General features: G+C 40.1%; 1 protein-coding gene across 5 annotated transcripts in view; it reads right to left on the bottom strand.

The window, feature by feature from the left end:
* ythdc2 (YTH domain containing 2) overlaps positions 1 to 24,398 on the bottom strand; it is a 78,285-nt gene extending 53,887 nt beyond the window's left edge. For 4 of the 5 annotated variants that reach the window (XM_067982965.1, XM_067982967.1, XM_067982968.1 and 1 more), the window contains exons 1-10: positions 24,323 to 24,398; positions 19,356 to 19,519; positions 15,470 to 15,560; positions 12,813 to 13,009; positions 11,741 to 11,943; positions 10,294 to 10,460; positions 10,113 to 10,215; positions 6,921 to 7,077; positions 4,505 to 4,612; positions 2,494 to 2,648 (exon numbers count right to left, since the gene is read on the bottom strand). In XM_067982965.1, coding sequence (XP_067839066.1) covers positions 2,494 to 2,648; positions 4,505 to 4,612; positions 6,921 to 7,077; positions 10,113 to 10,215; positions 10,294 to 10,460; positions 11,741 to 11,943; positions 12,813 to 13,009; positions 15,470 to 15,560; positions 19,356 to 19,512 — 1,338 coding nt within the window. In that variant the 5' untranslated portion in view covers positions 19,513 to 19,519; positions 24,323 to 24,398. Of the gene's footprint in view, positions 1 to 2,493; positions 2,649 to 4,504; positions 4,613 to 6,920; positions 7,078 to 10,112; positions 10,216 to 10,293; positions 10,461 to 11,740; positions 11,944 to 12,812; positions 13,010 to 15,469; positions 15,561 to 19,355; positions 19,520 to 24,322 lie in introns of those variants that run through there. The other variant, XM_067982970.1, reaches the window with a different exon arrangement.
* Between the last annotated feature and the right edge of the window lie 1,033 nt (positions 24,399 to 25,431).

The raw sequence follows: 25,431 nt of genomic DNA, 5'->3' as shown, positions 1-25,431 counted from the left end.
GACGTAGAGATGATGTTTCCACTCGTGGGGGGAGTCCAGAACTAGAGGTCATAAATATAAGACAGTCACTAATAAATCCAATAGGAAATTCAGGAGACACGTCTTTACCCAAAGAGTGGCAAGAATGTGTATCGTGCTACCACAAGGAGTAGTTGAGCAGCATAGATGCATTTAACTGGATAAGTACATGAAAGGAAAAAATTTGCAGGGCTACGGGGAAAGGGCGGGGGAGTGGAACTAGCTGGATGGCTTTTGCATAGAGCCAGCACGGACTCGATGGGCCAAATGGCCTCATCCCATCCTGTAACCTTCCTATGATTCTATAATTCTAAGGGGAAGCTAGATAAGCACAAGGGAGAAAGGAACGGAAGGATATGCCGATAGGGTTAAATGAAGAGGGGTGGGGGGCGGAACGTGTGGAGCATAAACACCGGCACAGACCAGTTGGGCCGAATGGCCTGTTTCTGTGCTGTAGACTTGACATAACTTATGAAATTCCACGAGTAAAGGTTCAAGAGTCCAAAAAGCCAGTACTATATATTTGTTAAGGTTTGAACTTGCCTGGATAATTACAGCACAAAATATAATTTCACTGGTCCCATCTTTTGTGGAACAATTCAACATGAGTTGAACATTAATCTTCAAACATCATAATTTGATAGTTTTCTGCGAATGTGATAAGAAAGCTCAGATTTACCCAGGCACTGAACCCAGCAATTTTTGTAGGGAACCTATTAAAAAGGAAGCCAACTTAATATTATGGAACAATCACAGCTTCACAATGTTGATGTTACTAGAAAAAAATAACAGGTACACCAGATTAGAAGTAAACCAAATTCCTTTCAGTTGTAGCAATGAAATTGTGGATAGAGATATCTGATCGGTATGCCTCTGGAGCTGCTTTGTAGTCAATCAGAAAATAGGTGATGGAAGAAAACAAGTTTTAATGTAAATTTTAGATACAAAAAATAACTAAAAAGGCTAATGGAATGTTGGCCTTTATCTCAAAGAGGCTGGAATACAAAGGGATGGAAGTTATGCTACAGCTGTACGGGCCTCTCCTTATTCCCCATCTGAAGTACTGCACTCAGTTTTGGGCACCACACCTCAGGAAGGATATACTGACCTTGGAGGGGATGCAGCACAGATTCACCAGAATGATACCGGGGCTAAAAGGGTTAAATTATGAGGACTGGTTTCATAGACTAGGCTTGTATTCTCTTGAATATATAAGATTAAGGGGTGATCTAAGTGAAGCGTTTAAGATGATTAAAGGATTGGATAAGATAGGGAGAAACTATTTTCTCTGGTAGGAGTGTCCAAAGCAAGGGAGCATAACCTTAAAATTAGAGCTGAGCCATTCAGGGGGTGATGTCAGAAAGCATTTCTTCACACAAAGGGGTAGTGGAAATCTGGAATTCTCTCCTCCAAAAGCTGTTGAGGTGAGGTCAATTAAAAATTTAAAAACAGAGATTAATAGATTTTTGTTAGGCAAGGGTGTTAGAGGTTATTGTTGGTAGATGGAATTAAGATACAAATCAGTCATACTCTAATTGAATGGTGGAACAGGCTCTAGGGGCTGAATGGCCTACTAGCATTCCTAGGAAAATTGGGTACAAAATAAATAAGACAATAAGAAAATGGGAAAGAGGAAACAATAGAGAAAAACAGAAGAGGATCAGGACCTGTAGAATCAAAGCAAATAATCTCATTTTTAAATCAAAATTATCTTTTTATAGTTTAGGGTTATCATACTAAAGCTATTTCAGACATGAGTAGTTTTGTTACTATAACATTTGCTATTTGCTTCAGCTCTATTTTTCAATTCTTTAATAGGGAACTTACAAGTTCCCAGTGAAAAGAGGGCAATTTCCAGTTATAGCGGATAAACTACTAGTTGGCTGGGATTAGGAAGGGCTACAGCAACCTCATGGGGCATTGTTTGATGTCTCAGGGAGTCAGCAAGGAATTTCCCAGAGTTTTTCCTGAATTGGCCAGATTCTTTTTCTCTTGCTTCTCCCAGGAGATTCATGTGGGGTCAACGGTGTACATGGTTGTACTGTGTCTGGAAGGATGGGCTTGATGTCCATTTTTCACCCTTCTTTTTGTATACGTTTTGCTTATGCTTTCTATTTTGATTAAAATGGAATTGACCAAAGGGCAAACCAACTGTTGCAATGCAACAGCAATGGACGCTCAACTAAAAGGCCTGAGTGAATCTCAATCTCAACTGGCATCTACACTCAAGCTTCATGGCGTAGGATATTTGGTTTCAACCATGGCATCTTGGGGAGAAAAGGAAATTTGCTGGTCTTCCATTACTGCAGCACATTCATTGTTAGCGGACTAAGAATCCATAGAAATTGGAAATGTCTGTAGATTGAACCAGATGCCCTTGTAACCAATAATATAAATGGTCAAGTTGGGTAGCAGGGCAGGAAGACAGGAATAAGAAAAATCACAAGATACTCATTTAAAAATTAGCCAAATTACCAATTGACTGAATACACTGTCACCACCATCGTCAAGCAAATCGTTTTCTGCTGTCAGGCTTGGGATAAATCTTTGCCTTTGATACTCTGATCTGCTAGCACTGCTGGTCTCCTTAGCTTTATACCATTCACTTAGGTTTGTTTGTTGCTTTTCCTCTGAGAAGATAAAATATAATTATTCTCAGCATTTAATACAATAATTATTTTAAGTATGTTTAAATTTAACTAAGAATAGTACAGGAACACAGAATATTATTGTTAGGTTAAAATCTTACAAAAACTGGACTAATGCTCAAGCCTGGTGGCTCAATATAATTTCTTTTCATTAGAATCAAGTCAGGTAGGGAAGGTGATACACTGGTATATTTTCTTTTCATGTCAAGGCTGCTTTCTTGGATTTATCTCTGTTAAAACGGTTAAATCCCTTCAGAGTGAGTGTTTTGCATATTTTAAAAGGAATTTGGACATTTTCAGTGCAGAAAAAGGGACAAATTTTTGTTGAATTTATAAAACCTTGCTTTGTGGTTTGGCAAAAATATTGTCAATTACAGTTTAACAGCTGGTTAATCAGACATTGTAACACAAGGTATTAAATGTCCAAAATTTTGCTACATCTGCTACACCTAGAGCGTGGGGTTGGGGGGGGGGGGGGGGGGGGGAAGGGGCCGAAAGTGAAAGAGTAACTACCCCATTGATAGATCTGTATTTCAACTGTTGTTTTGGGAGCAACTTCAGTGCCACTCCATACAGCCAGAGCCAAGGCTGGAATTTTTTTTTTGTTAATTTAAACTTTCCCTTCAAAACAAATCTAGGATTCAATACTAGGACCGGCAACCTCCTTGCCAGGTTTCCCTACATTACAACAGTGATTGTGCTTCCTTGGCCGAGAAGTGCTTTGGGACGTACTGCATTCACGAAAGGTGCTTTATATAAATACAACTTCTTGCTTTTATAGACTTTTTAAATTGCATTTTTTTAAAAATACTATACTTTCAAATTTTTATGTGTTAAAATGTAATTAGTTTATAAACCATTGCAATTTAAAAACTAGCAGTTTCAGCAGCCTTCAGAGCCATACCACTCACCCTCTCCATCTTGTGTTTGTCGGTGATTGGGCTCCCACAATGGTTGGAGCTACATACAACATCCTGCTGAAGCCTGCTGGTTGTTTGTTTTGTTTTTTGTCCTCTTTGTGCTGCAGGCCTTCTCTTATTAGAGGCATTGACTTCCATTTGCGCCTCCCCCTGCCCAATAACTTCCACCCACTCTTGCCATAATTGTCGCTCTGCTTCCAGTAGGTGCATGCACACTTACTGGAGCCTGTCTTGCCCTAATAACTGCCATCATCCACTCCATCCCAGTGTTCCCCCCATTACTGCCCAGTGTTCCCTCACTACCATGAAGTCTCAGGTGCCTTGCTGTATTGGCCATTTGCCTACTGAGAAAACCTTCCTTCCTGAATACTGTAAGTCTAGCCTCAGCTTTCTGTAGATGTATTTGATATTTTTTTTAAAACAAGGTTGTGTTAATCAGTCTCATTTTCAATTATGAAGTGCTGTAAATATTTTAATCAACTTACTTAAAAGAGATGTGATTTTTTTTAAATTCAACTTTTATCCTATAGTGAAGCGTGATTTTTTTAAAATCAGCTTATTGAACTGTGAAAATTTTAAATCAATTGTGACTTTGAGAGTTCTTAAACTTATACAACACTAAACATTCTGGAATCAAACATATTTTCCTTCCCCTCTCAACTCCTCTCTCCTCACCTATTTTATCCAAAGACTACTTGGTCTCGACTCCTAGTGTGCAACGCCATGGGAGAACGACTAGTATAAATAAACAAACCATTGTACAATATTCAAGTAGTAAAGCAGTCTCCTAACAAGCAACAATTCAAAAATATATTGAAACTATTTTGAGAGTAAGCCTCAATTTTGGGAGTGATATCAGGCTTGCATTGAAAAGCAGACAGTATTCAATAAGAAAACTCCTGGGTTATTTGAGCTTACCTCGCTGTTTCTCTTTTTTATATTTCAACATTTCTTTATTTGTGTACCCAGTGGTACGTAAGATGTCCTCTAAAAACAGTTCTTTTACTTCAAATGGTCTCCCTTGAACTTGAAAGAAAGGCATCAAAGATTAGGAACATAGGAATAAAAATAGGCCATTCAGCCCCTTGTGCCTGCTCCGCCATTTGATAAGATCATGGCTGATCTGTGATCTAACTCCATATACCTGCCTTTGGCCCATATCCCTTAATACCTTTGGTTGCCAAAAAGCTATCTATCTCAGATTTAAATTTAGCAATTGAGCTAGTATCAATTGCCGTTTGCGGAAGAGAGTTCCAAACTTCTACCACCCTTTGTGTGTAGAAATGTTTTCTAATCTCGCTCCTGAAAGGTCTGGCTCTAATTTTTAGACATTGCCCCCTACTCCTAGAATCCCCAACCAGCGGAAATAGTTTCTCTCTATCCACCCTATCCATTCTCCTTAATATCTTATAAACTTTGATCAGATCACCCCTTAACCTTCGAAACTCCAGAGAATACAGCCCCAATTTGTGTAATCTCTCCTCGTAACTTAATCCTTGAAGTCCGGGTATCATTCTAGTAAACCTACGCTGCACTCCCTCCAAGGCCAATATGTCCTTCCGAAGGTGCGGTCCCCAGAACTGCTCACAGTACTCCACGTGCGGTCTAACCAGGGTTTTGTATAGCTGCAGCATAACTTCTGCCCCCTTGTTCTCTTGTCCTCTAGATATAAAGGACAGTATTCCATTAGCTGTATTGATTATTTTCTGCACCTGTTCATGACACTTCAATGATCTATGTATCTGAACCCCTAAGTCCCTTTGGACATCCACTGTTTTTAACTTTTTACCATTTAGAAAGTACCCTGTTCTATCCTTTTTTGGTCCGAAGTGGATGACCTCACATTTGCCTACATTGAATTCCATCTGCCACAGTTTTGCCCATTCACCTAATCTACCAATATCGCTTTGTAATTTTATGTTTTCATCTACACTGCTTACAATGCCACCAAAATCCATAGTTGAATCTGCAATTTCTCTGATACAATATATAATTTTAAATTGTTTACCATGACCAAGAGTTTGACAAAGGCATGTCAGTTAGTTCTATTACACATTTTCCAAATTATTGTCATCTCTCAAGTCCCTTTAATGCCACTCACTACTCTCTCACCAACAGAACAGGTGTCTTGCTCCAAAGACTCCAGTAACCTCCTAGTGACCTGCTTAAAGAAACAGTGTCCCGGTTAATTTTACCCTAAGGGACGATGATAAAATCCCGCTCATGGGTGAATCTAGCCAAACCAAGAGTGTAAAAAAAATGGCAGCAGGGTTCCAATAACTTGCATCTTAAGGCTAACTTGGAACAGATCACCCTGATCAGTCACGGATATAAACTTTTCTTTCCTACAGTATCCATTGAGCCAATGTGAAAGGAAACATGCTACTTTAGATTGCTGTCCTGCAGCTGGCTTCAAGAGGAGCCATCCACATGTTAGCCAACGAAGTGACCATCCCAGAGTACATTAAGCTCCAATTTTCCCAGATGCCTTCTGCCTTAAAGAGTGACAAATATATGACATAATTCACTACCCCACTTAGTAACCTGTATTTAGTCATGAGTCTACCTAAAATTCCTATTCTCAAAATGAAACAAGTATTTGCCTAGTTTTACAAAATTCTTTCATCCTCTATATAAATACTAACCCTCAGAAAACATCCACTTAGGTACATTGCTGTAAGTGTCCATAACTAATACCAAGAAACATTTTGCTCCACTGACTTAATGGTCACTGCATACATAAGATATGTGAGCAGTGCAGACAGCATGATATACTAAGGTCAGAGTTATACTGTACCAAACCTCAATAAGGATTATTTTTGTTCACAATGGGAAATGGGAACACATCTTCATTTTAGGCAACTGGTATCAGATTAAAGCATCCCCAGGTAGGGACAACATGGATGCAGAGAAGCTCCCTCTGCTATGTCCAATGTATCTTAACCCAGCCTAGAAAAACATCTCCTATTGTATCATTGCGACATTTTCATTTACCACACTACCCATCCTTCTGGTCTGAGTAATACTGATAATGTGGTACTAATTGGTAATAAATTATCAGCAGTTTAAATTTCCTCTCAAAGCTCAAATTTATGACCATGTTTAACTGAAGTGGCAAATGGTAATATTTTGCCAAACTATCTTCACTTTAAAAAGGTCTGCTCTTGTGGCAATACCAAATATTCTTTAAGTGAACAGCTTATGAGACTTAAAAAAAGGAAGACTGATAGTCAAAGTGTCGAGGCCGTGGCAAATTAAATACCACAAAAGTGGACTTTATTTTATTACAGGATACTAGGTACATATAAAATGTTGTTCACTAGCTTTTACTTACTGTAAATGACAGGACATCCAGTAAAGTATCTGACGAAGAGATTAACATCCAGAGCTGCACTAGAAAGTATAAGTCTTAGAGATGGGTGTTTTTGCATCAGATCCCTCAGTTTAGTTAATAAGAAATCACTAAACCGATCTCGCTCATGCACTTCATCCTGGCACACAAAAAAAGGGAAAAGGATGGGTATGTATTCTTAAGCATCAACTGTACACTTAGTAAAACAAAAGCATGGTAACATCCAATTTTTAATCTGTGCAACTTCAACTTTTATCAGTTAGCTGGTTAGTTGTTGCATAGCATATACCCTCCCATACATTTATCACTTAACTTAATTCATTCAATTCACATGGTGAACAGCCTTTGCATTTGTAGGATGAATTCAACCAGGCTAAGCGAAGTGGTGCTGCACATTAGTGCCCTAATGTTTAGTGGCATGTATTAGGAATGTTCAAGTCTTGCTCCACAAGTCCAGATCTGAGTTGCAAGGAAGAAGAGCCAGTTTGCTGAGCTGTGAACAAAGTTCTTGAATAACCATGCTGCATCATCTCTGAGGATCACAAACTCAAATCCCAGGACAGACTGTCAATTGAACTGAAATGCTTTTACTAAACAAATTTCCATAGTTTCTAACCAAGTGGCTATCTGGAGCACTGGACAGCAGAAAGCAGGCATATCCTGAAGGTGCAGTAGTCCAGGCCATACAACCACACTGTTTCACAGAAAAAACATTGCAGAAAGATACAGCAATAGGAGGAGGGTGGAAGAATTGAACTAGAAATTAGTGAAAAATAAAATTAGTGATGCAGCTACAATTTGGTTAGCACAAACGTAAAATCCAAACTTTCTGGGGTGGCTAAGATTAGCTTTTGTAGTAAAATTTCCCACTATTTAGTCAACTGCAGCTCCAGTAATTTTTTATTCGTTCATGGGATGTGGGCGTCGCTGGCGAGGCCGACATTTATTGCCCATCCCTAATTGCCCTTGAGAAGGTGGTGGTGAGCTGCCTTCTTGAACCGCTGCAGTCCGTGTGGTGAAGGTTCTCCCACAGTGCTGTTAGGTAGGGAGTTCCAGGATTTTGACCCAGCCACGATGAAGGAACGGCGATATATTTCCAAGTCGGGATGGTGTGTGACTTGGAGGGGAATGCGCAGGTGGTGGCGTTCCCATTCTAACGATAGAGTGCTAACACACTTTACAAACTATGAGAGCCTGTCTTCGGTCCCTAGCCACCGACTCCATCCCTCTCCCTGGCCACTGTCTAAGGCTGAATCAGACTTCATAATTTTGGCATCCTATTTGACCCTAAGCTGAACTTCCGACCCCATATCCTCTCCATCACCAAGACCGCCGACTTCCACCTCCATAACATCGCTGATCTCCACCCCTGCCTCACGTGCTGCTGAAACCCTCATCCCTGCCTTTGTTACCTCTGATGTGGAGATGCCGGTGATGGACTGGGGTTAACAATTGTAAACAATTTTACAACACCAAGTTATAGTCCAACGATTAAAAATAAAATCGTTGGACTATAACTTGGTGTTGTAAAATTGTTTACATTTGTTACCTCTAGACTTGATTATTCCAATGCTCTCCTGGCCAGTCTCCCATCTTGCAGCTCCGTAATCTTGAGCTCATCCAAAATTCTGCTGCCTGTATCCTAACTCGCACGAAGTCCCGTTCACCCATCACCCCTGTGCCCTACACTGACTCCTGGTCCGGCAACGCCTTGATTTTAAAATTCTCATCCTTGTTTTCAAATCCCTCCATAGCCTCGCCCCTCCCTATCTCTAACCTTCTCCAGCTCGAAAGCCCTCATCTCTGCGTTCCTCCGATTCCAGCCTCTTGTGCATCCCCGATTTTCTTCGCTCCACCATTGGCAGCTGTGCCTTCAGCTGCCTAGACCCTAAGCTCTGGAAATCCTTCTCTAAACCTCTCTGTCCAACTTTAAACCTACCTCTTTCACCTGTCCTAATCTCTCATGTGGCTCGGTGTCAAATTTTGTTTGATAACTCTCCTGCGAAGCATCTTAGGACATTTTACTACATTAAAGGCACTATATAAATGCAAGTTGTTGTTAAAAATTAATTGGTAATTTTCATTAAAATTGTTATATCAATCAAGTTTGGTTTAAAACAAAGTATAACACTACCTTTTCAAAACTAAGATCTTTTTTGGTTAGTTTGCATTTTCTCTCCTTTTCAAACTTGCTTCCCTGCTTCCACTTTCCTCCCCTAAAAAAAGGCACAATTCCTCAGCCAAACAGGTGCGCTGCTTCAAGGACTCTGTTGTAACGTAACCTGCACACTCGGAGGGACACAAGAGCAATTCCTGTGACTTCCCCACCCTGAACAAGCACCTGGCATATAATTGGTTTTGTTGGGAAACCTAAACCTAATATGTAGGTTAAAACCAATATAGTACACCACCAGAGTACCTTGTCAACATTCCAAAAATTGCTTGTTCCAGTAAATTAACTATATTGCTAAATGTTTTAAATGCTAATTATACTGGAATTGTTTTAGAATTTTGCATTGTGGCCACTTGTTTCATAGTAGGGATAAAGGGAAACAAACTGCAAATCTAAAATAAAAAATGCTGGAAATAGATATTCAGTCTATCAGCACCTGAAAATAGAAATGGCAGGTTAATGTTCTAGGTGTAGATCCTTTGTTCCAACTGGTAACTGGAAGATAATCAAGCCCTTTTAAGGGCTCAGCAAAATGAAGGATACAGGGAAAGAATAGGTGCAAGGAGATGTGCTTTCATGCTGGGATCATGCTGTACATGGTCCCACTCCACCCTGCAACAGCTCCATCCCTTTCTCCCTGTTTCTCCATTGTCATAGTATCTGCTCTGATAACCACTCCCCATGCCAGTCCTTTTTCCCTCATCTAAGATTTTCACTTAGCTGTGGATGACAGGGCCATAGGCCAGGTCTGCCCCCATTTCCATGCTTCCACTCCCACCTTTTTAAAAAAAGAATGTCTGTCACTACCTCACAGATTGTTTTGTTCAGTCCTACAACAGGGATATCCTCCAGTTCTGAGGAAAGGACCACAACCAAAATAATATTAACAGCTCTTCCCCTTTCAGATGCTGAAGAACCTATATTTCTAGCATTTTCTGTTTTTATTTCATGTTCTGTTCAGTTAGGGAAAATGGATACATGCATCATTCTGATAAACTTACTACTATCACATGTGTGACAGCTGCTAAGGTGCCATCTCCAGCCATTAGTGTTCGAAGGAGTACTCCATTAGTACAAAATGTCAGCAGTGTCTTTGGGGAAACCCTGAAACAAAATTAATTTTGCATTAGCAAACTTAAATATCAAGTGCACTTTTGTGTTAAACAGCTTCTTTCTTTATACCTGCTCTCCAGTCGTATCTGGTAACCAATAGTCTGCCCAATCTTCTCACCCCTCTCTGCAGCAACCCTTTCTGCCACAGCAATAGCTGCAAGTCGCCGGGGCTGAGTACAGAATATACGGCAGGGTATTCCATTCTTGTAACAGTCATCCAGAAGGAACTGAGGGATCTGAAAAATAATACAATAAAGAGTGAACACATCCACTCTCAAATTAAGAGACAGACTCAGAACAAATGTACAGGACTGCTGCAAAAATACTTGCAAATTTTCAGAATACTGTGCCTGTGACTCTGTATTTTGTAATCACACGCTCTCCGAAAAAATCTCCAGCACCATAATAGTTTCCAAAAAGGTAAAGATCAAAATGACATTAAAACGGGCACACTATTGAACAGCAACCATAAAAGGCTTGATCTTAAATCGTGCAAACAAGTGTTATAGAAGTGACTAAAGGTGAGAAAATACCAAAGGAATAAAGGTAAATTAGTTATTATTGGCAGAATATATTCTATATATAGTTCTACAGTAAATCAACACATTTAAAAACACTATCATATGAAAATCCTCATATTACTCTATTTTCAGAACCTCAGGCAAAGGCAAGTTTAAAAAAGCTCCTATTTTCATTTTTTTTGAAAAAGGTGAATAACCAATTTGTTATAATACATTTCAGTCCTCCCTTAGCAATCTATACTTTAAACTTGGGAAATATATGTTCATTAGATATAATTAAGTCCAGAAAACAAAAGCTATTGGCATTTTATCCTAATTGTCACACGGCTGTGAAGCAGCTGTTACTGCATCAGATAGCCATTTTAAAGATTGCAGCGTGAAATTTAGAGGCTCATTTTTAAAATTTAAAAAAAAATCATGATTTCAATCCTAATAAAATGATCCAGAGACAGTCACACTTCTGCTGAAATGCCAATGTTACATGTTTATGCATTTTTTGGATTAACCATGAGTGAAACACAGAAAGACTACTTGCCATACTTAGGAGTCTACAAACCATTAAAAAATCCACATAGTTGAAGTTTTGATTTGCCTAATATATGACCCTTGTATGGACATACATCACTTAACTAAATCCAGAGAACTGAAGCATAGGTTGGCAAAGCCAAGGCTCAGGGGCTTATGGCAACCCTGTAACAATGCACAAAAAGCAGATATAAAATGGGGATCTGTACTTCACCAAAAATAAACACAAATGACATCAAGCCATAAAATGCACAAACTTCTCCAGAAAATTATCCAAAAACAAATTCAACAACATTTCCCTACATATAAGATGCTAGTATATAAAACCAAAAGATTTGATGGATCTATGTTTTCCCATATAACAACCGCTGCACTCAAAAAAGCTCAAATCAAATTGCTTTGAGGCATTTTGATATGATAATAAGGCAATATAAAAACAAGTATTATTGAAAAATTAAGGGGGGTCACACCTGTGTAGTTTTTCCAGATCCTGTTTCTCCAACTATTAAAATCACTCTGTTCTCTTTTATGATTTTCACTATTTCATCTCGCTTTTCAAAAACAGGCAGAGACTGTCTAAAGGCATCCAATTCGGAATCTCCTCGTTTTGGTGGAACTTGAGGAATGCCATTGTTGAGTCTACCACTGGTCTTATTCATTTCTCGGTTGTTTTCTAGCGGGGGCAGAAAAGTGTAACCAACTAAAGCACATCTTGAAAATCAATGTTAAAACTAAAGACAGCTTATCTACACAAACTATTACAATGTATCTCATAAAATGAGACTTGCGCAAAATGAACCTGTAAAAATAATGAATAGATATATATGTTTAAGACTTGGACCAACAATGTAGAGATTAGTAACTATTGCAACCTTACATGCAAGCTCCTCTTCAGGCTTTGGTGAACCTAGACTCCCAGTGGTTAGCATTTATTGCCACGAGATTTGAAGACTATTAGAACAGTTACAATTATGAAGAAACTGTCATTCTTTTGCTCTAAATATTTTATTAAATTTTCAATCTACAAAATGCCCTCAATTTAAATGCTAATTGCAAAATACATTAAGATTTTCACAACTGTCCAAAGTTCCATTCCATTTTTAAAAATGCACCTTTGCGGCATACGTAGCGTGCCTCATTTATTGCTTTGAAGGCTAAAAGCAGCGTAGAGTGGATTGTCTGGAAATTTCTAAAATATAATGCAGATACCAAAATCTATGTTTTTAAAAACAGAAATATGTTTTTTTCGGTTACATCTGTATATTAGGATTTTCCGATCAGCAATCTTTTTAACAACAGCCATTTATTTTAAATAATGCCAATCAGAAAATCTAGGCCATTAAATATTATGGTCTTCAATGAATTTTCAGCAACAAAAAAAGTCCAAAAGCAAGCCCTGTAATCACCCTCAACTCCACCTGCTGGTTTGGACTCTGCAAAAAGTAACCAAATTAATTGCAAGATTTTTTTTAACCATTAAAACTGCGAGATAAACTTACCAACTGTTTATTTCCTCCCTCCAAAATAAACAGTATTACATACCTGCTTCAACAGTTAATGCATTCCCACGTTCAGTTTTGGGTAAAAGATCTGTGCGCTCTTTATTAGTCACAGGAAACCTCTGAATTAGATTGCGAATGGCATGTTTCATACTGTGAGTTAGCGTGCAGGTCATGACAGCCTGAGCCATCTCAGAGCCATCTTTTTTCTTTATTGTAAGAAATCTGTGTGCCCCTTTTCTGAAAGGAAAGAATCAATGACTGTTTCTCAAACAACTTTAAATGGCAAAGCACTATAAACAGAAAAGGGAACTTTGCCGTATGGAAAACATTTTTTTTTTACTGCAGTATGGCAGTATAGCTTTCATGAACTGTGAATTAACTAAAAGTCATTAAAGAAAAATGTTAAACCAAAACAAAAACTATTTCATAACATATAAAACAAATTATTTTGTGCAGCTAAACCACAGTGCTGCAACTTCTTAAACACAATTTTGCTTTCTCTTCATAACAGGCAGTGTTCAAAGCTCCATTTGAATAGACATGTAATGAAAATATCCATAAAAACTGCAACAAGCACTAATGTAGTGCCTTTAATCTAGCCACAAGCTCCAGAGGACTTCACATGTGCTTTGGAGGGGGGGGGGGGGGGGGGAAGAGAAGTGAATGCAAACACTGAACAACAATTGGGAGAAGAATTATTAGGGCAGGTGTCAAAGGACAGGTTTTGAGCATGCTTTAAGGTCAGGAGATTGTAGCAAGACAGTGGCATTTAGAGAAAGAATTCCAAACTACAGGGGCATGATGGCTGATGGTTTGGCCACCATTAGAGCAGAGGGTGGGGAGGGGAACAGGACACAGTAGGTCAACATTGGAAGAGTGAATGATAAGAGTGGTGCAAAGACCATGGAAAAATTCGTAAACGAGGATTTTGAAACTAATGTTGAAGGGCACGGAGCCAGAAGTAGGTCGTAAGAACAGGGGCAATAGATAAGCAGGACTTGGTACTGGATGTGAGTGATGGAATTTGTGAGATGCTGGCAAAGAGTTCATTGTAAAAGTAGATCTTGGAGGTGAAAGCTTGGATGAGAATTTCAGCGGTGGTGGTGGTGGTGGTGGTGGGAGGTAGGGATGAAGGTAGGTGATGTTTTAGGAGCTTGAAATAGGCAGTCATTGTGATGGATAGAATGTGAAGTTTGAAGCTCAGCTCATGGTCAAAAGGACCAGAGGTTGCACACTGGCAGGTTCAGTCTGAGAGAACAGCTGAGGAAGGGGCCAGAAAGTGAAATCAGGTGCTAGGGTGCAGTGTTTCTTGCAGAAGCCTGATACGAAGGCTTTATTCTAGTCAATGAGGTAGGAAAGCTCTGATTCGTCCATAACTTGATGTCGAACAAGTAGTTGGATAGCTCTGTAACTCTGAGATCAAGGTGATGGTAAAGTTGGAATATCACCAGTGTAAATATGAAAACTGATCCCAAGCTTAAAGATAATAGTGACAAGAGGTAATATATTGAGAAAGAATAGCAGAGTACGGTTCAAAGATGGAGGCTTGAGCAAACCAGGAGTGACTGTGTGAGGGTGGGAGAACTCTCTGCAGGAGTACAACTGGATATGTTGAGACAAGTAGGAATGGAACTATACAACAGTGGTACATTAAGGTGAATAGAAAAGTAGTAGAGGAGAATGGAATGGTCAATTATAATGAAGGCCTTGGAAAAGTCACTGAGGGCAAAGCAGGATAATGCTCCATCCCCCACAGAGGACAAAATTGGTGACTTGGGCCAGGACACGGTCAGTACTGTGGAGAGAGTGGAAACAAAACTGAAGGGATTCAAATGGGGTGTGGTGGGGGAAGCAAGAACAAACAGGGAGCTGATTCCAAATAATCACTAACTATAATTAATTTGATAATAGTAACTCTTGGAACAAGGTTATGTGCAAAACTACAAGTTGATTCCTGTTACTTCACTATAGACACAAGTTGAATATGATCACTCAGGACATAAGGGCTCTTTTTTTCATACAGGTAGAGATAGTCTTCATTTTAATCTGTCCACTTTTAAATTTATTTTAAGTGGAGACAATGCACTGCTTCATAAATCAACTCAACTGTTGACGAATGTGGGTTTTTAAGAGCTTTTTCCTAGGCTTTGGCCCCATGTACATTTCTCTCATCCCACATGGAGATAAAGGTATTTAACTCCCACAAAAGTAGTTTTATTGCTTGTTTGTGGGAGGTTAGGGTACAGCAAGTTCTTCAGTACTGGGTAACTCCACTTCAGTCGGCTTTTGCTGACAAAGTGCTTAATTTGCAAATGGATCATTCTAGTGAGTTCACTTTGGGGGCTTTATTCAGCCTGGTGGAGCTATTAAATTGAAACAATCTTTCCATTTCCTTCATGCATACAACACAGCACCTTTTAATAATCAGTGATTTATTTTCACATATATTTTACATCTTTGGTGTAAAATAGTAGGGAAAACTGAAAACAATTCAATACATTGTTTGGAATGTAAATATATTAAAACTCACATTTAAAAGAGATATAAAAGCATTTCAATTGTGATTGGTTGATGTACTAGGTATTTATTAACTGGAAGACTCTGCATCACTTACCCAGAACAAAATATTCTGTAACACTAGTAACAGGAAACTATAGCATGCAAGCATCAAACATGTCCCAAATCTTTGCAACTCACCCTTTGCTTTTAGAGATCAAGCCAAGGGACTGGGCAAGACGATGAATAAATGCCCTTTCTGTACTAGTCAAGGAGGATGGAAATTCCATTTCTAGAAGAAAAAACAAATCAGTTGTAGCTGGTGCAAATGGCAGTTATGTAATATTTTACCTAGTTTACATAATTTGAAATGCCTCAAGTACATCAAATCGCAGCAAGAGACTCTGCAGCATACTGTTAGAACCCCCAATTTTGCAATGAATGGTGAAACATTCTTTTCTCAGTCATCTTCATTCGAGTTCTTACCAAAACAATAAACTATGTTCCCTAGAATGAAAGCTTACTATACAAGGACAATGGCCTCCACACACACACGGCATCTGCTGTCAACAAAAGAAATGGAACCAAAACATAACTTTAACTTCAAAGTGTATCTTACACAAGGGGAATCATGGGAATGATTTCCAGTTTGGTGATCTTATCTTGGTATTCAGATGATAACCTGCTAGAATTTTGGTGCTCCAGACTGAAGACGTCTTAACCATTAAATAGGATTACTACCCAAGTATCAACTTTCCTCTCATACACATTGCACAATTCCTTCACCTTTTCATTATTTTGTTTCAGGTTCCTATGCTATGCACCATTCTCCAGTCAAGAGCATTGGCAGCCAACCTGCTCCAGCTCCTACTAATACTGGCCTGCAATCCCCTGCCCCATTAGTGCATGCAGAAGAGTGGCTCAGAGTGATTCATCAAAGTGATTTTCTATTTCTACCTGTACTAAAACAAGTTGTTTTCTACTCTCTCTCGTGAGCTACAATCAAAACATGTTGCATTAGGGAATCACAGCAAAAAGTACTGGCAAACCAATGTACATATGATAGAGCATTTACAGTGCCAGTTACGAAGCTGACTAGAGACTAAAGAAAAACGTCTCTGAAAGAGTGGAGATTTTGCCTCCGTTTTCAAAGATAGGTGACAGTGGTAAAAGAGAAAGTGCAGCAATTAGATAGAACTACAGATAACAAGGAAGTACTGAAGCAGTTGGTGGAACTCTGTCAAAATTGGTGACATGCATCCTAAAATACTGAGGGAAACCAAAGAGGAAATAGCAGAGTATCTGACCACAATCTTTCAAACATCCCTGGACATGGAAATTGTGCCAGAGGAATGGGCGGTCGCCAATGTAACATCTCTGCTCAAGAAGGGACAAAGAGATAAACTGCGTAACTATAGATTGATCAGCCTAACATCAGTAGTAAGCTTCTACAGGTTTATACAGGATAAAATTAATAATCACTTACAACAACATGGATTAATCACAAACAGCCAATGCAGATTTGTAAAAGGCAAGTCTTGTGTGACAAGTATATGTCACAATAGGGAGTATGGCTTACTGTGAAGACTGGTCAATGAGTTCTTAACTTGATTGCACAAATTTATGATCATCACCAAAAGAAAAGGTTATAAGAACGTATTTATTTAATTTTAGGCAGTCTATTGTTAGGACATAGAATGTCCTACGAGACTGAGTAGTGGAAGCAGAATCTAGTGAATACATATTTAAAAAGGTGGGAGGACAAGTTGATAAAGCTGTGAAAAAACCCGTAAGGGATCCTTGGCTTTAAATGTAGAGGCATAGATAAAAGCAACAAAGTTATGCTAAACCTTTATAAATCACTGGTTAGGCCTCATCTGGAGTACTGTGTCCAATTTTGGGCACGATATTTTAGCAAGGATGTCAAGGCCTTGGAGAGGGTGCAGAGAAGATTTATTAGAACAGCATCAGGGATGAGGAGCTTTAGTTATGTGGAGAGATTAGAGAAGCTGAGATTGTTCTCCTTAGAGCAAAGAAGGGTAAGGGGAGATTTAATAGAGGTGTTCAAAATTAGGAAGGGTTTTGATAGTAGATAGGGAGAAACTGTTTGCACTCACAGGAGGTTCGCTAACCAGAGGACACAGATTTAAGATAATTTGCAAAAGAACCAGGGGGGAGACGAGGCAAAAATGTTTTTACGCAGCGAGTTATGATCTGGAATGCAATGCAATGCCTGAAAGGGTAGTGGAAGCAGATGCAATAGTAACCTTCAAAAGGGAATTGGATATATACTTGAAATGGAAAAAATTGTAGGACTATGGGGAAAGAGCGGGGGAGTAGGACTAATTGGATAGCTCTTTCAAAGGGCAGGCACAGGCACCATGGGTTGAATGGCCTCCTCTGTGCTGTGTGATTCTATGAAAAATAATTTTTTTTTAAAAACGATATACTGAAAAGGCACTAAGTCGATAGCTCTTTCAGACAGCTAACAGACACGATGGGCCAAAAGCTTTCCTATAAAATTGTATAATTCTAACACATTAAAAATTTAAACTACCTCAGATCAAATTTGTATGTTTACACTAATTGGAACTGTGGCTCTCCCCAATTTATGACTTATCTTCACAAAGGATTTTCAAGCTGACAACCAATGATCACAGGGAAAGATGAAAAATGTTGTGTAAAGTCATGTGGTGCATTAAAATATCTTTAGTAATTTCAAAAGAACAAGAGGTTAGGAAATTTTTTTATTAATGCAAAGAACATGAATGCCTGATCAGAAACAGTGGTGAAAGCAGAATCCATAATAACTTTCAAATGGAAGTAGGTAAGTATTTGTAAAAGAAAAATCTTAAAAGCTATAGGGAAAGGGCAGAGAATGGGACTAAGTGGATAGTTCTTCCAGAAAAGCAGCACAGGCACGATAGGTTGAGTGCTTACACGTCAGCTTGGCTCAACTAACTCAGAAAATTGTGCGTTTAAGCCCAAAAGGTTTGATCACATAATTTAAGGCTGACACATCAGTGCAGTACTGAGAATGTTTCAGTGCAGGATTGAAGAAGGTACCATCTCTTGGATGAGATGTCAAACTGAAGCCCTGTATGCCTGCTCAAAGAGAGAGAGAACTTACATTTATATAGTACCTTTCATAACCTCAGGATATTCCCAAAGTACTTTACAGCCAATGAAGTACTTTTGAAGTGTTGTCATTGTTGTAATGTAGGAAACCCAGCAAGGTCCCACAAACAGCAATAAGATAGTGATCAGATAATCTGATTTAGTGCTGTTGGTTGAGGGATAAATATTGGCCAAGACACCAGCAAGCACTCCCTTGCTCTTCTTTGAATAGTGCCATGGGATCTTATGCCCACCTGAGAGAGGGCAGAAGGGCCTAGGTACAACGCCTCATCCAAAGGACGACACCTCCGACAGTGCAGCGCTCCCTCAGTACTGCACTGAAGTGTCAATCTAGATTTTGTGCTCAAGGATGACTTGAACCCACAAACTTCTGACTCAGAGGCAAGAGTGCTACCTCTGAGCCAAGGCTGCTCAGTTAGACATGAGATCCCATAGCAGTATTAGAAAGGCAAGGAGTTCTCCCGGTGTACTGGCCAACAGTCCTCTCTCAATCAACACCACAAGAACAGATTAACTGGCTATTCATTCATTTAATGTTTGTGGGTCCTTGCAGCATGCAGACTAACTGCCGTGTTTGTCTGTTTAATAATATTGACTGCACTTTGAAAATAACCCATTGACTGTAAAGCGGTTAGGATGACCTGAGGTCGTGATAAGGGACTGAATAAAGTCAAGTTCCTTCCTTCCTTCAATAATAGTCCCAAGAAAATTAAAAGGAAATTTATTTTGTAATGCACATGGTCTAAGCAGAATATTTGATAGAAACTTCAATATGGAATTTAACTTACAAATTATTTTATTTTTCAATTATGTTTTTAAAATCAAAATACAAAAGCAAAAGTATTATCCAATGACTATTTCAAAACAATCCAAGTTTCATTATCCAAATATTAATGCCAAAGAAAATCGAAAAGAATTTTTCAGCAACAAATGCAGTTACTGCATCCACCTTTTTGATCACTGTAACGGAATCTCTCTAGGGCGATGTTAACTGCAATTTTCACTTCTTCATCAATCCGGATATCCTTAAATCCTTTGGCTTTAGAGGCAGCTTGGCTTGATTGGGCGCTGCCAGGTCGTGGGGACACACTTGTAGGCCTTGACATATTAGATCTAAGGAATCAAGAATGGTGTTGAAATTTTTTACATGTAAAAGTATCTTAAATTAATTCTACACAATGAGCAATACCAGAAGTATTTAAACAAAACTATTAATTCCTACCTCAAACTATGTAATTTGGCTGAGTTTCACTGTTCAAAATGAAATTTAAATGATATTCCACTAGTTTGCACCAACATGTTTCATCATTTTTGACATCTCCAATCCCTCAATGTTTACTAGTTCTACTCCCTTACAAATGATCACCATATTGATTACAAATTATCCATACTGTATCCCAGTGAGTAGCACATTAAATATATTCAGTACACAATGCATAATTCACCCTAAATGCTGAGTACCAAGTATATTGAGGCCAAGCATATAAGGGATGTCCTTGGAGGGAAGCGAGCCACTAAGCCACATTTTCCCTGCAACCCCTACCGCAAATGCAGCCTGCAGCTGTTGGTGACTCTCTTCCCCACCACAGCATTCCATCCACCATCTACCACCCAAAAAGAAAAAAAGACAAGCAGGAGGAAAGAGAAGCGAAGGTAAGGAGAGACAGAGGGGAACAGAATGAGAGCAGAGAAAGAAACAAAATCAGATACAGGTAAGAGAGTGACCATATTCTCTGACTTACTGTGTGCAACACCCACTGCAGATCAACTAGCATTATTTTATTTTTTTAAATGTGTAGGGTACACATTTCCTTGCTACCTGTTGTCACAATGTTTGGACATACTCTTCTGTCAATATTTCCCATTCAATTTTGCTATGTCAACTATTACAATGTGGTTGCAAGCTCTGACCATTAGGTGACTGTGGAGTAAGTTTCTGAAGCCTCTCTCCCAGGTCAGCTGCCATCTTCTATATTACATAGAATGTACAGCACAAAATCAGGCCATTCAGCCCAACAGGGTTATGCCGGTGTTTATGCTCCACACGAGCCTCCTCCCTCCCTACTTCATCTAACCCTATCGGCATATCCTTCCATTCCTTTCTCCAACAGGTAGCAAGGCGAGGAAGTGTGTGCCCTACACATTTTATTAAAAAATGCTCGTTGATCTGCAGTGGCGTTGCATAGTAAGTCAGAATATGGTCATGTGTTTATCTAGCTTCCCCTTAAATGCATCTATGCTAGTCGCCTCATCTACTCCTTGTGGTAGCGAGTTCCACATTCTTACCACTCTCCGGGTGAAGAAGTTTCTCCTGAATTCCCTATTGGATTTTTTAGTGATCTTATGCTTATGGCCCCTAGTTCTGGTCTCCTCACAAGTGGAAACATCATCTCTACTTCTACCCTATCAAAACCTTTCATAATCTTAAAGACCTCTATCAGGTCACCTCTGTCTTCTTTTCCAGAGAAAACAGCCCCAGCCTGTTCAGTATATCCTTCCATTTCTGGTATCATCCTTGTGAATTTTTTTGCTCCTTCTCCAGTGCCTCTATATTCTTTTTATAATATGGAGACCAGAACTGTTCACAGTAGTCCAAGTGTGGTCTAACTAAGGTTCGGTACAAGTTTAACTAACTTCTGTGCTTTTCAAATTCTATCCCTCTAGAAATGAAACCCAGTGCTTGGTTTGCTTTTTTTTAAAAAAAGTCTTATTAACCAGCACTGCTACTTTTAGTGATTTATGTATGCGTACCCCCAGATCCCTCTGCTCCTCCACCTCATTTAGACTATTATCCAAGCCTTGGATAATAAGTGGCCTCCTTATTCTTCCTACCAAAATGTACCACCTCACACTTATCTATATTGAAATTCATTTGCCAATTACATGCCCATTCTGCAAGCTTATTAATGCAAAACAGGAATGAGAAAAACACAAGATACCCGAGTGTGACGACAAATCTTTAATTTCAAATGGTTCAGATGTCATAAACCACAAGAGCAAAACTTGAGTGATTTAGAGCAGCTTCTTGAACCCCTGACAAGTTTAAATAACTCCAGAATACATTTGTGCACATTTATAGCACACAGGGAACAGTTAGAAAAGTGAGGACAGAACGCCAATTTGTACTGGTACTCCAAAATCACTTGTTGTCTGCAATTCTAAATTTGGTAATCAGCCCCACTCACATTGGTCAATACAATAAGGTTATGATGCTGCACATCTAACAGGCGCTGGAGACTTCAACTTCAAAAGAAGGAATTTGCACTTCTGGTGGGGAACCCTCCCACCACTGTTGAGGGATTTCACTTTCAAATCACTGATTGGATTTATGCAATTGTAAACAATTTTACAACACCAAGTTATAGTCCAGCAATTTTATTTTAAATTCACAAGCTTTCGGAGGCTTCCTCCTTCGTCAGGTGAACGATGTGAAAACGACGTGCTTGTGAATTTAAAATAAAATTGCTGGACTATAACTTGGTGTTGTAAAATTGTTAACAATTGTCAACCCCAGTCCATCACCGGCATCTCCACATCATGGATTTATGCAGTTATACTTCAACTTTGGCACCACAGCAGAAACTATTTTGCTGTGCAATTAATGCTCAAGAGCGCTTGAGCTTGAGGGGCAGCTGGCATCACTAGAGCACATACGGAAAGCTGAGAGTTTCGTGGATAACACATTTCAGGAGGTGATCACCCCGCAGCTACAGAGAGTTCAGGCGGAGAGTGAGTGGGTGACTACCAGACGGACTAGGAGAAACAGACAGGCAGTGCAGGAGTCCCCTGGGAGTGTGGCTCACAAACCAGTATTCAGTGTTGAATACCAGTGAGGATGTTAACATCTCGGGGTAGTGCAGTCAGGAGCAAATCCACGGCATCACGGGAGACTCAGCTGCACAGGGGAGCAAAAGAAATGCATTTGTTATCGGCAATGTGATAGTCAGGGGAACAGACAGGTGTTTCTGCAACCACCAACATGAGACCAAAGAGGATGCTGCCATTGTAGCAGTAAAAGGGGAAGATAGTAGTGATATTGGATAGGATAAAATTAGGTAAAGAGAAGGTGCTTAAAAGGTTGGCAGTACTCAAAGTAGAAAAGTCACCTGGTCCAGATGGGACTGAGGTCACTGAGGGAAGGGTGGAAATTGTGGAGGCTCTGGCCACAATCTTCCAACCCTCCTTAGATATGGGGATGGTGCCAGAGGACTGGAGGATTGCAAATGTTACACCCCTGTTCAAAAAAGGAGGGGGATAAACCCAGCAATTACAGGCCAGTCAGCCTATCATCAGTGGTGGGGAAATATTTAGAGACAATAATCTGGGACAAAATAAATTGGCACTTAGAAAGGTATGGGCTGATAAATGAAAATCAGCACACGGATTTGTTAAAGGAAAATCGTGTTTGACTAACTTGATTGAGTTATTTAATGAAGTAACACAGAGGGTTGATATGTATATGGACTATCAAAAGGCATTTGATGAAGTACCACATAATAGACTTGTTAGCAAAATTAAAGCCCATGGGATTAAAGGGACCAGTGGCAGCGTGGATACAAAATTGTCGAGGGGACAGAAAGCAGAGAGTAATGGTGAACAGTTGTTTTTCAGACTGGAGGGAAGTATACAGTGGTGTGCCCAGGGGGCAGTATTAGGACAACTGCTCTTTTTGATATATATTAATGACCTGGACTTCGGTATATAGGGTACAATTTCAAAGTTTACAGATGACATGAAACTCGGAAATATAGCAAACAATGTGGAGATTAGTAACAGACTTCAGGGGGACAGACTGGTGAAATGGGCAGACACACAGCTGATGAAATTTACCAGAGAACTTTGAAGTGATGTATTTTGGTAGGAAGAATGAGGAGAGGCAACATAAACCAAATGGTACAATTTTAAAAGGTTAAGGGGAGATTTGATAGAGATGTTCAAAATAATGAACGGTTTTGACAGAGTAAATAAGGAGAAATTCTTTCCAGTGGCAGAACAGTCAGTGACCAGAGGATCAGATCAGCCATGATCTTATTGAATGGCAGAGCAGGCTCGAGGGGCCGATTGGCCTGCTCCTGCTCCTATTTCTTATGTTCTTATGACACAGATTTAAGGTGAGCAGCAAAAGAGCCAGAGGCGACATGGCAAATTTTTTTTTTAAAACACAGCACTTATGATGATCTGGAATGCACTGCTTGAAAGGGTGGTGGAAGCAGATTCCATAGCAACTTTCAAAAGGGAATTGGATAAATACTTGAAGGGAAAAAACTACAGGGCTATGGGGAAAGGGCAGGGGAATGGGACTAATTAGATAGCTCTTTCAAGGAACTGGCACAGACACGATGAGCCAAACGGTCTCCTCCTATGCTATGCCTACTATGATACTATGAAGTATAAATAAATATATTCTGAATTATATATCTACATCAAACCCAAGTGATGAATATTCAGAACAGGACAAACCTAGTCTGAAGTCAGTAAATGCGTCACTACTGGATTAACTACATTCAAACTCTAACTGTTCAGGTAATGGGTATGGTCAGTCAGTGAAATACATGGCGTCCCCTGTGTTCAATATCATTCAACGCTGAAGTAGAAACAGCCCAAAAACTCTGCTTCAATAACTCCCTATTTAGCTGAAAGGGGAGGGTGGCAAAAGAGGTCAGAGTCCGCCCGGCAGGTGGAAACTCGTTGAACAGATCAGAAGGGGTGGGAAAGGGCGAGGGAAGCGAAAGACTCGCTCCCACCAGAGGCCGGGCCGTGCCGGTGACCGCTCGCCTGCTCCTTCATTAGAGTCCGGGGCGGGCACTCGACATCACCGACCGCACGGCCCCTGGCTCCCGGCCTCAAGCAGAACAGCCCCCTTGTCTCCATTAAACAAAAGAGAAAGCCGCTTTTCCCTCTCCCGGCCCCGCTCACCTGTCGCAGTTACACAACACTCTTCCTCAGCTCCTCTCGCTCCCTTCAACGTCACCACCGACGCACCCCGTGACATCACGCGTAAGAACCACCCGCGCGAGACCGGCCTGCTTTATCGGCCCCGCCCACTTTACCTAATCACGTGATTCGAGGGACCGCCCCCTCGAGCTCACCTCTTGCCCCTCACCTGCAGCAGCTTCATATCTGTTGACCGTCGAGAGTTGGAGGAAGGAGAAGGTTCGATGTGCAGTGTAAAAAGGTGCAAATCTGTAACACTGTTAAACCAGAAACAGCTGGAATCACACAGCAGCTCGGTCAGTATTAGTAAACAGAAAGGTGAAGTTAACCTGGTCTATAGCCTTAATCAGAACTGAAGTATAAACAAGCATGTTAGTTAAAATCATAGAAAAGTTATAAGCACGGAAGGAGGTCATTCGGCCCATCCAGTGCATACCTGCTCTATGCAAGAGCAATCCAGCTAGTCCCACTCACCCACCCTATCCCCGTAGCCCTGCAATTTTTTTCCTTTCAAGTACTTATCCAGTTCCCTTTTGAAAGCCACTATCGAATCTGCCTCCACCCACCCCCAACAGCCCCCCCCCACCTTCCCCAGGCAGTGTATTCCAGATCCTAACCATTCGCTGTGTAAAAAAGTTTTTCCTCATGTCACCTTTGGTTCTTTTGTCAATCACCTTAAATCTATGTCTTCTGGTTCCTGTTACTTAGCCAATTTTGTATCCATGCTGCTACTGCCCCCTTTATTCCATGGGCTTCAACCTTGATGACAAGCCTATTATGCGGCACTTTATCAAACGCCTTTTGAAAGTCCACATCAACCACATTGCCCTCATCTACCCTCTCTGTTACCTCATTGAAATACTCTATCAAGTTAGTATTGAGGTTGCCAACTCTGGTTGCGGACATTCCTGAAGCTGTGATCACGTGACGTGACCACATGACATCTGACCATGGAATGCCTGATCACGTGACGTCTACAAATGTTTTTGCATTTATCATATAAAGGCTAGGTCTCCTGTACTTGAGTATCTTTGCTTGTAGTTTCATGCCAGCAGCTGTTCTGCGAGAAGTTTCAAGAACTAGGAGGCCAC

This window comes from Heptranchias perlo, chromosome 4, assembly GCF_035084215.1.
Source record: "Heptranchias perlo isolate sHepPer1 chromosome 4, sHepPer1.hap1, whole genome shotgun sequence".
Lineage (NCBI taxonomy): Eukaryota > Metazoa > Chordata > Chondrichthyes > Hexanchiformes > Hexanchidae > Heptranchias > Heptranchias perlo.
This window is presented reverse-complemented; position numbering and strand designations above follow the sequence as displayed.